General features: G+C 38.0%; 1 protein-coding gene across 3 annotated transcripts in view; it reads right to left on the bottom strand.

The window, feature by feature from the left end:
• The window catches only part of dnaaf9 (dynein axonemal assembly factor 9), a 144,777-nt gene that overhangs the window by 81,012 nt on the left and 51,224 nt on the right, over nt 1-12,541 (bottom strand). For all 3 annotated transcript variants that reach the window (XM_059965717.1, XM_059965715.1, XM_059965718.1), the window contains 4 exons: nt 10,805-10,860; nt 9,917-10,064; nt 3,293-3,374; nt 3,167-3,203 (listed from right to left, as the gene is read on the bottom strand). In XM_059965717.1, the coding sequence (XP_059821700.1) occupies nt 3,167-3,203; nt 3,293-3,374; nt 9,917-10,064; nt 10,805-10,860 (323 nt within the window). The remainder of the gene's footprint in view (nt 1-3,166; nt 3,204-3,292; nt 3,375-9,916; nt 10,065-10,804; nt 10,861-12,541) is intronic.

Here is a 12,541-nt window from a genome sequence, read left to right as displayed (position 1 = left end):
TCTGGGTAGTCTCCAGCCCCTTGGCAGGAACACTGAATTCTTCAACTTCCGGTAATTCCTCCTTCTCACTTCCCCTCATCCCAGTTTCGCTCTACCTTCTCCTCCAGCTGCCTATCACCTCCCTCATGGTTCCGCCTCCTTTTACTACCCATAGTACTTTCCCCTTGCATTCCTTCTTCATCTTTCTTGCCTATCCCCTCTCTGCTTTCCCTCCCCAACCCCTTGATCCTTCTCCTTACTGGTTTTTCACCTGCCACCTACCAGCCCTCTCCTTCCCACCCTCCCCCCACCTTCCTTACAGGGCCCCTGCCCCTCCCTTTTCAATCCTAACAAAGGGTCTCAGCCCGAAACGTTGACTGTTTGTTTCCACAGATGCTGTCCGACCTGCTGAGTTCCTCCAGTGAGTTGTGCGTGTTGCTTTGACCCCAGCATCTACAGAATATTTTATGTTTACATAGGAACATTTCTTGTTCATGAATTAAAAATAAAGAGTCAATGGGTATGAACAAAAGTTACATGTTTTCATAATGACTCCATATGGAATTTCTATATTTACAGTCTAAAAGATAAGCAAGGAACGAGTATTTTTTGATTATTCTGAGGTCAATATATCACTGTAAATACACTAGAACAAAACCTATAAATAAGAGACATCAGGAATTGAGATTGCCCAATGTCACCTTCAAAATTATGCAAATTCAGCCACAATTTGCATGTGTCTATCCTATATTAACCTTAGAGCACCGCAAAACAAAAGGAGAAAATGCAACTGAATTTTGTGCATATTTACTGAAGACTTCTTGGCAAGTCTGAGTGAACTGAGAACATAATGAATCACGCAATCTTCATCAAGTCAGCACAGAAATGGGAACTTTCACAATTATCTACCCTGAGAACATCGAACACAGATACACAGAATAGACATTACCCTTTACTTCCTAAAGGAACAGCTCCTCAAAGATATAGATCCATAACTGCTGCCGAGGTACTAAATTCAATGGCAGGGTCAAAGGAAGAGTACATAAAGCAAAGTACATAAAGACCACACAGCCAGAACTTGGCTTAACTCAGGAGCTCCATGAGGTATTTCTTTATGTATGAGAGGCCAACAAAATTACAAAAGATTTTTGTGTCAAAAAGTAACTTAGATCTGGTAATGTACAATGTTAATTAATATTTTCATTGTAAAGGATCCCATAGGTGAAGCATTAGAGAATTTCTAACTTCAATTGATTGTGACAACCTATAAATCATATAAGTCCTTGGGCAGACTTGAAGAAGGTGTTTCTTCTTGAAAGAAGACTTAAAATTGAGAGTCACTATTTAAAGATAAGGTTCACCCATTTTAAGATGGCGGCAGTATTTTTCCACTTCAACGGTCATAAATGTTTGTAACAACTACAAAAGACAATGGAAGCAGAAGCTTTGAATACATTTAAGTGTGAGGTGGATAGGTTCTTTCCAACCAAGAAAGTGAAAAATACAAACAAGGCAAATGTGGAATTTATGCTTCCTTCAAATCGGTCGTGACCTAAGTGAATGGCAGAGTACCCCCAAAGGGAAAAGTGCCATATTTAAATCAAATATTTGCATGTAAACCTGAAATCTAACATCCAGCATTCCAGAGATTCACTGTTCACAGAGAAGAAATTTCGTGCACATCACTTTTGAATGGCTGATCCCTCATCTTGAAACCATGTCCCTTTGGGAATCTACCTTTACCATGCTGCACTCCCTCTTGATCTTTTGTGTGTGAATCAGGTAATCCATCCTTCTGGACTGCAAGGAATAAAGACTCAAAATATTTAACCTCTCTTAATTAGGACAGCACTCATCCCAGAAATTAACCAGTTCAGTCTCCTTTGGCCTTCAAAGATTTTATATGAGTTTTAAGTGAAAGAATCAAAATCATGCACAGTATTGTAGGTATGCTCTCACCAGCATCCAAAACATAACCTCCTTATTCTTAATTAGTCTTGACCTGATGAAGTATCCTGGTTTTATACCTTTCCATAGATGCTGCCTGACCAACTGAGTACCTTTAGCATTTTCTGTGTTACTCCTCATTCTTAAATTAATGCCTTTAGCTTTTTTTCCCTTGCAATAAAAACCAACACACTTTTTATCTTAACTACTTGTTGGAACTACCACTTCACTCATTTAGTCTCCATCAATTTAGATAATAATCTATTTTTGTTTGCACTCAAAATGGACCTCACACTGCCCTCAAATTAAAATCCATTTGCCAGGTTTTTACTGAATTACTCAACATCCTGTCGCAGAATCACATTGCTCTCATTAAAATATACCCTTCGACCCATTTCCATCAACAAACTTGGAACCCTTACATTTTGTTCACTCCTCTGGTTTATTAACATAAATAATAAAGAAGTAAGCCAATAACCAATCCCTGGGGTACTCTAGTAGTTACAACCCTTCTGCCTGAAAAGGCCCCATTTATTTCAACTTGTATCTTTTATGTAAATGCACTTCCTCCTATACAAAAATTCTGATACATTTCCTCCAATACAAAACTAGAATAGTTACTGTAACTTGCAAATTAACACACAAGCTTCTGATTGAAAATCTCAACTGAAACCTGAATTGGATTCTGGGCAAATTAACAAAAGACAAGCTGGAATTTCAGTTCTTTGAATGACAAGAAACTATTTATCTTCCATATGCTATGTTTTGATTTCTAATGGAAAAGTATATTATAGATACTGAGTGCATTTCCTTTTGGCAGAATAAATACCCATATACTAAAATATTCAATTTTGTTTACACAAGAATCAATTAGTAACTTGTTAACAGACAATAATTACATAAAGTTGCAGATTTTTAATCCAGACAGATTGCTTCAATATTTCAAACTTCCAAGAGAAAAAGGTTCCTATTTTACGATTTGTTCTAAGGTTATTAAAATAGGACATTGCAATAACAGGTAGTCATTTAGAAATGTAATAAAGAAAACCTTCTTGTCACATCTGTTTGTGAATCTTTGGAATACTCTGCACCAGTAATGCACTGTGGATTTTAACTACTTAGGTATGGTCAAGGGGGCTAAAAGTCCATTCCTGTTTCATCTTCTTATTCAAATATCCCTGAATTTATTATTCATACATTTACTTTGGAACATGGCATAAATTTATGAAGTCAAACTTACAATAGCTCATCATTTTTCCGTTGATTGTTGTCTTTGGCTGCAGAATTAATTAAAGTTGGTATTAATTTCAGTTCTGATCATTTTTATAATAGAAACTGAATTGCTTTTCTATTAGTATTAATTTACCTATGTAAGGTACATGAGTGTTTCCAAAGAAGTATGTCCTTGAGCATGCCAAAGGTCCTCTGGGAGATGTACACTGCACAACCTGCAGGTACAAGAAAGATACTGCATGTAATTTCTGCAAGTTTGAAATCACAACTGATAAAATATCTTTCAATATTTTCAGAAAAGTCTAACATGGCAGCCAACTTGCATAACTTTGTTAGTGTAACATGACCAATTTAGAGCCAATTCGCATTTCACTCCAAACTCTAGACTGCTGGACAATCTACCAAATTAAATTTTAAACTGAGGGCCCTGGTGCCCTGGCCATTATTCTTTGATTATCTGCTCATTATTTTCTGACAGTTTCCTGTATACAGTTAGATGTTGCACTTCCTGCATTTCTCCAAAAAACAGAACCCTGACTGCATGAGTAGAATCAGAAATAGAAGCAAGAACAAACCATCTGAACTCTTGCACTTGCTGCGCCACTCATTAAATTCATTGCTGATCTTTTGCCTCATCCAACTCCATATCCCTTAATATTAAAAAATCTGCCATTAGTGTATTCAGAGATGGAACCTCCAAAGCCCAAAAGGTTAGAAAATTCCAAAGGTTCACAACCCTCCAGGTGGAGAAGTTTCTTCTAATCTCTGCCTGAAGGGCTACTTCCCGCCTGTCCATTTCACTCCACAGAAGCTGCCTGACTTGCTGAGTTTTACCAACATTTTTTGATCCACTGCACTTCACACCCCAACCACAGAAAACATCACCACATTCACGCACCATAAGAATTTTGCACATTTCAATAAATAATCTTGCGTTCTTAAATTTAAGGGAGGGCAAGTCCAGTCTGCTTTATCCTCATATGACAAGCCCACCAAGCCACAAATCAATCTGCTGCACACATAGAGTTGCAAGAGTGTTTGAGTACCCTTTACAATTGCCCGGTTCTCTGCATTAATTACTTAATCTGATCTTCATCTAAGTCACAAAAATAGACAAACACAACCTGCCTAAGCTAATGACACACAATTGTACTACTTCTTGTCAATATTCAGTACACTATTTAAACAATCACAGTCCAGGCTGGAAAAAGTATGTGAACCCTGCTATTTAATAACTGGTAGAACCTTCTTTAAAAGCAATAATCCCCACCAAATGTTTCCTGTAACTGATTAGACTTGCACAACTGTGAGGAGGAATTTTAGATCATTCCTCCATGCAAAACTGTTTCAGTTTTACAATATTTCTGAAATACTTGCATGAACAGTCCTCTTCAGGTTATGCCACAGCATCTGAATTAGATGAAGGTCTAGGTTCTGACTTGGCCATTCCAAAACACAAATTTTCTTCTTTTTAAGCCATTCTATTGTTGACTTACTCTGGTGTTTCAGATCACTGTCATGTTGCATCATCCAACTTCTCTTATGCTTCAGGTGACTGATCACTATCCTGATATTCTATAAAATGTCTTGACACAATTTTGAATTCATTGTTCCCTAAATGATTGCAAGCTGTCCAGGACCTGAGGCAGCAACATAGCCCCAAACAATGATGCTCCTTCCTCCATGCTTCACAGTTGGGATGCGGTTTTGCTGTTGCTCCTCCAAACATAGTGGGGTGGATTTCTGCCAGAAAGTTTAACTTTTGTCTCATTTGTTCACAGAACATTGTCCCAGAAGAACTGTGGAACATCCAGTTAGTCTTTTGAAAACTTGGGACATGCAGCAATGTTTTGTTTTGGAAGAACAGTGGCTTTCTCAGTGGTATCCTTCCATGAACACCATTCTTGTTCAGTGTTTTTCTTGTAGTGTTCACATTAACAGAGACTTTACCAAGTTCCAGAAATTCCTGAAGGTCTTTTGATGTTACTCTTGGGTTCTTTTTCACTTCTTTCATATTGCACATTGTGCTCTTGGTGTGATCTTTGCAGGATGTCCACTCCTAGGGAGAGTAGCAACAGTACTGAATTTCCTCCACTTGTGGACAATTTATCTTACAGTGGACTGAGGAGCACTCAGAAATGCTTTTGTAGCCTTTCCAGCCTCACTCATCTCTACAATCCTTCCTTTAAGGCTCTCTGAAAGTTGTATTGATCGAGGCATGGTACACAGAACCAGATCTCTCTTTAGAAGAGGAGGCTGTCAGTAAGCTGACTTCCTGTGATTTTTTTGTAGGGTATACCTGCAGTCCATACCTTCGGTCTCATCTTATTGATTGGAACAGCTGACTCCAAATTGCTTTTGTAGAAGGCATTACCCCAGAGGTTCACATGTATTTTTGTATCTACACTGTGATTGTTTAAATGAGGTACTCAGTATTGATGAGAAGTACAATTGTTTGTGTTTTACTGGTTTAGGCAGATTGCATTTATCTATAATTGTGGCTTAGATAAAGCAGACCATGTTTTATAAGTAATTAATGCAGAAAAATCATATAATTTGAAAAGTTTCACAAACTTTTTCTTGCAACTGTACATGTTCCTTGGTCAGGAAGACCAGTATATCCCAAATGCAGTCTCATTGGGCCCTATGTAATTGAGGTTTAAATATGCCAAAACTATAGTTTGTTTTGTGCTATGTGCTCAAACCTTCCCCAACCCCCACCCACTCCCGTTAACCTTAGTCAACAGAAATAACGAATCAAGGGAATATGTCCCAGAGACTTATTTATATTTTCTCTTCTTCCATTACTCAACCTTCAATCCATCTCAGTTTATCACTAATTAAATCAGACTTGAATTTCTTTAGTCTTTTGCATGACACCTTATCCAAACTCTTAAAGGTCCAAACACACATCAACCGTTCCTTCTTTAACTATTCTGCTAATTCCAATCTCAGTAAACTGTAACAAAATTTCAATTTGGAAATCCATGACGACTCAACCCAATCCTATTACTATTTTCCATAAGTCGTATTACAACTTCCTTCAGCACATACAGGGGCATGCAAAAGTTTGGGCACCCCTGGTCAAAATTTCTGTTACTGTCAATAGCTAACAGAGTAAAAGATGACCTGATTTCTAAAAGGTATAAAGTTAAAGATAAAACATTTCTTTAATATTTTAAGCAAGATTACTTTTTTATTTCCATCTTTTACAGTTTCAAAATAACAAAAAAGGAAAAGGGTCCAAAGCAAAAGTTTGGGCACCCTGCATGGTTAGTACTTAGTAACACCCACTTTGGCAAGTATCACAGCTGTAAACACTTTCTGTAGCTAGCTAAGAGTCTTCCAATTCTTGTTTGGGGGATTTTCACCCATTCTTCCTTGCAAAAATCTTCTAGTTCTGTGACATTCTTGGGCTGTCTTGGATTCACTGCTCTTTTGAGGTCTCTCCACAGATTTTCAATGATGTTTAGGTCGGGGGACTGTGAGGGCCATGGCAAAACCTTCAGCTTGTGCCTCTTGAGGTAGTCCATTGTGGATTTTGAGGTGTGTTAAGGATCATTATCCTGTTGTAGAAGCCACCCTCTTTTCATCTTCAGCTCTTTTTTTTTTATGTTTGCTTCCAGAATTTGCTGGTATTTAATTGAATTTATTCGTCCCTCTACCACTGAAATATTCCCCTTGCGGTGGCATGGCTTTACCTAACTTTTGTTTATATTATTGGGCAGCTAATATACGTTGTGCTACCTTTTGGTCTTTTTTCCATGGCCAACCCGAGTGCCCTAATTGGGTGGCAATGGAGTTGAGCTCCACTAAAGAACTATCTATCTCTGCACTTCTTGGCTCTGCACTCCCTACTAGTCTGTCCAGATTAATAGCTAATCCTCTTGTTAGACACACTTTGCGTATATGGGCTCAATTTAGGAAATGCTATGGTTTCCATGGTTTTTCCGTTTCCAGCCCTATCGTACATAATCACCTTTTTCTACCTACTACGTACGATTCAGCATTCCATGTTTGGTATAGGAAGGGCATTAGGCATTTTGAAGATCTTTTTTGAAGTTAATCGCTTTGCTTCTTTTCAGCAGCTCTCTTTTAAGTTCAATCTGCCCAATGCTCATTTTTTTAGATATCTCCAAATTAGACACTTTATTGCTCCTTTAATTCCTAACTTTTCTGAAATGCCTGCAAAAAATGCTATGGACTTATTTCTTTCCATTAATCCACTAGGTAAAGGTTTAATATCAATTATTCGTGATAAGTTAGCAGCCTTACGACGGGCCCCTGTGGATAAAATTAAAATGGCATGGGAGCAGGATTTAAATACCTCCTTATCTGATGAGAGTTGGGACTCGATTCTCAAATCGGTTAACTCAACCTCTCTTTGTGCTCGCCATTGCTTTTTACAGTTTAAGATTGTTCATAGAGCCCATATGTCTAAATCTAAACTATCTCGATTCTACCCTAACATTAGTCCGCTTTGTGATAAATGCAAGAGGGGTGAGGCCTCTCTCATTCATATGTACTGGTTCTGTCCTAGCTTGGAGAAATTTTGGAAAGATGTCTTCACTACGTTATCGTATATTCTGAATCAGCACCTAGAACCAAACCCCTTAATTGCTTTGTTCGGATTCTGGGGCGAGACAGATTTACGTCTGAGTCTGACCAAATGCCGAATATTATCCTTTGCCTCTCTCCTGGCTAGATGCTTGATCCTCCTTAGATGGAGAGATGTTGCCCCGCCCACTCATGCTCAATGGCTTAACAACATTATGGCCTGCTTGGACCTCGAAAAAAATCCATTATTCAGTTCTTAATTTGGATTTAAAGTTCCATAAGGTCTGGGAACCTTTTATCGAGTACTTTCATAACCTTCCTCTTGACTAGGGTTTTTTTGGTCCCTTACTTTCAGCTCCCTTTTTTTTCTGGTAGTAGGCATTATCATCATCCTCTGTTGCTAAGTGTATTCACAGTCTGGGAGTTTGATTGTCCTGATTTATATTCTCTATACTGTGTTGTGGTTGGTCTGGAGTTTTTTTATTGTGTTGTGGGGTTGGGGGAGGATACTGTAGCGGTGTGCTACACGCAGCGCTAAAATTACGACACGGAGTCGGTAACTGCAGTCGAAGGAAAAAACTTTATTCGAAAACTTCAGCCTCACTTTTAAGCCTCTGTCAACCGGCCCCCCATGACGTAGAGGCTCCAAAGCTCTGTGCTCGCAAACCCCCGTAGGCTATCTAATTGTGAGTCGGTTCGGATACGCTAGGAAATGGGGCGCCACAATACTAAGTTTACATGTCTTCAATTTAGGTGCTTTTTTTAAAATTCTCTTTCTTTGTATCATATTGTCATTGTATGCTTAATTTTGCACTGTATTAATGTTCCTCATTCTGATTTGGGTTTTTTTTAATTTGTAAAATGTATATAAAAAAAAGAAATGTTCCCCTTGCCACTGGTTGCAACACAAGCCCAAAGCATGATCGATCCACCCCGTGCTTAATAGTTGGGGTGATGTTCTTTACGTGAAATTCTGCACCCCTTTTCTCCAAACATATCTTTGCTCACTGCGGTCAAAAAGTTCTATTTTAATTTCATCAGTCCACAGGACTTGCTTCCAAAATGCATCAGGCTTGTTTAGATGTTCCTTTGCAATCTTCAGACACTGAATTTTGTGGTGAGGACACAGGAAGTTTTCTAAAGGTCATATTTGTGCAGATGTCGCTGCACAGTAGAACAGAGCACCACCACTCCAGAGTCTGCTAAATCTTCCTGAAGGTCTTTTGCAGTCAAACAGGGGTTTTGATTTACCTTTCTAGCAATCCTACGAGCAGTTCTCTCAGAAAGTTTTCTTGGTCTTCCAGACCTCAACTTGACCTCCACCGTACCTGTTAACTGCCATTTCTTAACTACAAACTGAGGAAACAAGCTACCTGAAAACGCTTTGCTTCTTCTTATAGCCTTCTCCTGCTTTATGGGCATCACTTATTTTAATTTTCAGAGTGCTAGGCAGCTGCTTAGAGGAGCCCATGGCTGCTGATTGTTGGGACAAGGTTTGAGGAGTCAGGGTAATTATAAAGCTTTGAAATTTGCATCACCTGGCCTTTCCTAATGAGGACTGAACAAGCCATAGCCCTAACAGCTAATTAAGGTCTGAGACCTTGGTAAAAGTTATCTGAGAGCTCAAATCTCCTGGGGTGCCCAAACTTTTGCATGGTGCTCCTTTCCTTTTTATCCCCACTCTAACATTGTACAAGACAACTTGAGTAAAATGTCAAAAAGAATGTTTCATCTTTAACTTTATGACTTTTGGAGATCAGTTCATTTTCTACTCACTTAACTATTCACAGTTACAGAAATTTTGACCAGAGGTGCCCAAACTTTTGCATGCCACTGTATTTCAACATGCTCCTGCAACTGGTGCCAAACTGTATGGGTAAAATTTTACAGGATGACTGCCATCTCCACAGCCGCCCGCTTCAAAACTTCAGAATGTTTATAAACAGAGGCCATGAGACGCTGTTCTTTCTTGGATTGTTGCAAAATTTTACACTTATTGAATGTGATAAACAAGATTAAAAAAATTCTCTACCAATACACTTCCCTCACTTCTATATAGAATAAACGCCACACATAGAAAAAAATCTTCCGGAAGTTGAAAAATTATTTAACATACAGTAGGGAATAGGCCCTTCAAGCCACACGAGTGAACATACTTAACCATCCTAAAACATGACAAATGAGAAATGAATTGCAATACCATATGTCTGGCAGTGCCTCCTCTGTTGTTTGTGTTTTTAACAAGGTGGCCTTCAGATGGAAACGTAAAGCTGTACGAATTCAAGTTTTCTTTCGTTGAGTGACAACCAAAGAGAACAAAAGGCTGCCGATGTGTGCTGAATAAGGAACTAAAAAAAACAGGATGCAAAACCAACTTCAGCACTTGTAGTTCAATTTCATAAAGTGCAAACTGTATTATTTATCTATGTCAAAATATTCAAAGGATTACTATATAACTTCAAAACTAGGACACTGATAATTTATGGTTAAAGAAGTTAACATTCCATTTATTGAAAATTTTTTTCCAGAATTCACTAAAAACAAGCATGAACATGCCTTAACATACCACATTCATAAATCTATTTTACTATTTAATAATGATCTCTCAACTGCCTCTCCATAACATTACTAAAACAATAGCAGGCTAGTAACAAATTGAAAAATCTGTACTGCATTACTCTGAAATATTGGTGTGTCAAGAGCTGGTCTACTGATAGTACAGAATCACTATGCAGCACTTAAGTTACATTGAATAGACAGAAACCGCCCAAAGATTTTTATCTGCAACAGTGACAGTTTGATTCCTGGACAAATTCCATAAAGGGACTTTTTATAACCCTTACCCTTTACAAGCATCAAGCATTTTTTACCTGTAGGTATGCTTTGAATACACTAAATTATTCAACAAATTTAAAGTATCTGACAATGGGCAGTAAATTTCTCTTTTTCTGAACAATGAGGAATAGATATCATTTTAAAATATTTACTTGAGAATTAATCTCCATTCTTTCAATCTCATTTAATGGTATAATTAGCAAACTAAATTGATTACTCAGTAAAATATAAAAAATTTGGCAGAAGCAAATACCTTTTATCTGTAACTTGACTTGTTATCAGCCCATGGCTGAAGTAGGTTCTAAAAGGCTGAAAAACAAAACATCAAAGAGTATTTCTTATTTAGCTTTAAAATGCACTTGTTTAGTTCTGATCCCCTCCTCATCCCGCTCCTGAGCAATCCACACAATTGCAACAAGCTTCTCCTTCCCTGCAGGTCTAATCTAGCTCAACTGCTTACTGCCACCCAAGTCTAATAAAGCACAATCATACCCAAGGCAGCACATTTTGAAACCTCACCAGAAATAAATCCCCGGTCCCATGCAAGAAATATCCTAATGCTCTGTTTTGAACCATTTCTGAACAACCGCTTATCAGAAGAAACACAAAAAATGAAATAAGTTTAAATAATTAAAATGTAAAATGCTAAAGAATGAAAAGGGGAAAAAAAGACACCCTGAGATGAACACAGTAATATTCATTGAAACAAAATAACGTACCTCCACTTACCTATTATGCAGATGGCTCCACTAGAGAGAGAAGGGCAACACTTCACCCCTTGTAGCTGAAGTCTCAGTAAAGAAGCATTTAAGGAACAGTGACCATAATTCTACTAATTTTAAAATATACCATGTATGGAAAGAGGGGGGGGGGTGGAGTTTCAAGATGGCGACGTAAACATCTGCCTTTTAGGCGCTCTTTATTTTTTCAACTATAATCACCCTTTAATCAAATCTTTTCGAATTTAATCATATGAGTTGATACTTTCGATTAACTTTTTTTTCCTAAAAGTATATTTGATCTAATTCTGTCAAACTTAAAATGGCTACAAGCAAGAAATCATCTAAGGAGCCTTTATCTATCGATGCAATTTCTAATCTTCTGGACGTTAAACTGGATGCTAAACTTGGAAGTTTGGAAAGCAAGCTGGAAAGTAAAATGGAAAGTAAAGCAACTAGTTTGGAAAGTAAACTGGCAAGTTTGGAATACAAGCTTACCACGAAAATGTCTGAACTTGAAGGAGTTGTTAGATCGCTTGATAATAAGCTTCAATCGCAGGCATCGGATATTCAGCGGCATGAAGATAAGTTTACGACTCTTGAAAAATTAATTTGTGAAAAAGTACGTACAATTGAAGCGCTGGACAAGAAGATACAATCGACTGTTAAAACAGTAGATCAGTATAAGTTTAAGATTACTGATCTCGAAAACCGATCTCGCAGACAGAACTTGCGAATCATCGGGTTTCCCGAAAAAGTTGAGTCCGGTGATATAACTGAATTTTTCTCTAAATTACTGTGGGAAATTTTCGGTGATGAAGGTTTGCAAGCTAAACCTGTTATCGACCGCGCTCACAGAGTTGCGAGGTTTTCGGCTACGAGTGTTAAACCACGAGCGGTGATTGTTCGCCTTCATTATCCTCGGGAGAAAGAGCTTTTAATTCGATTAGCTCGTAAAAAAGGTATGATTTCTCACAATAGCAACACATTTCGAATTGTTGAAGATTATTCGTTCGAAGTAATGAGAGCGAGAATTGCTTTTAAACCAGTGATGGCAGAGATTCACTCGACTGGACTTAAACAAGCTTTAATGTATCCAGCGAAGCTTAGAATTACGCTGAACGACAACACTCAGCAATTTTTTAACACTCTGCAATTTTTTAACACTCCGGAAGAAGCGAAGAAATTTGTTGAAGAATATCGATCTTCTAGTGCAACCTGAACTATGTGTTACGTTGAAGATTTTTCGGAGAGAGGATGCCATTTCATTT

The sequence above is a fragment of the Hypanus sabinus genome, chromosome 3, assembly GCF_030144855.1.
Source record: "Hypanus sabinus isolate sHypSab1 chromosome 3, sHypSab1.hap1, whole genome shotgun sequence".
NCBI classification, from domain to species: Eukaryota; Metazoa; Chordata; class Chondrichthyes; order Myliobatiformes; family Dasyatidae; genus Hypanus; species Hypanus sabinus.
Note: the sequence above shows the minus strand (reverse complement) of the source record. Positions and strands in the feature narration are given on the sequence as shown.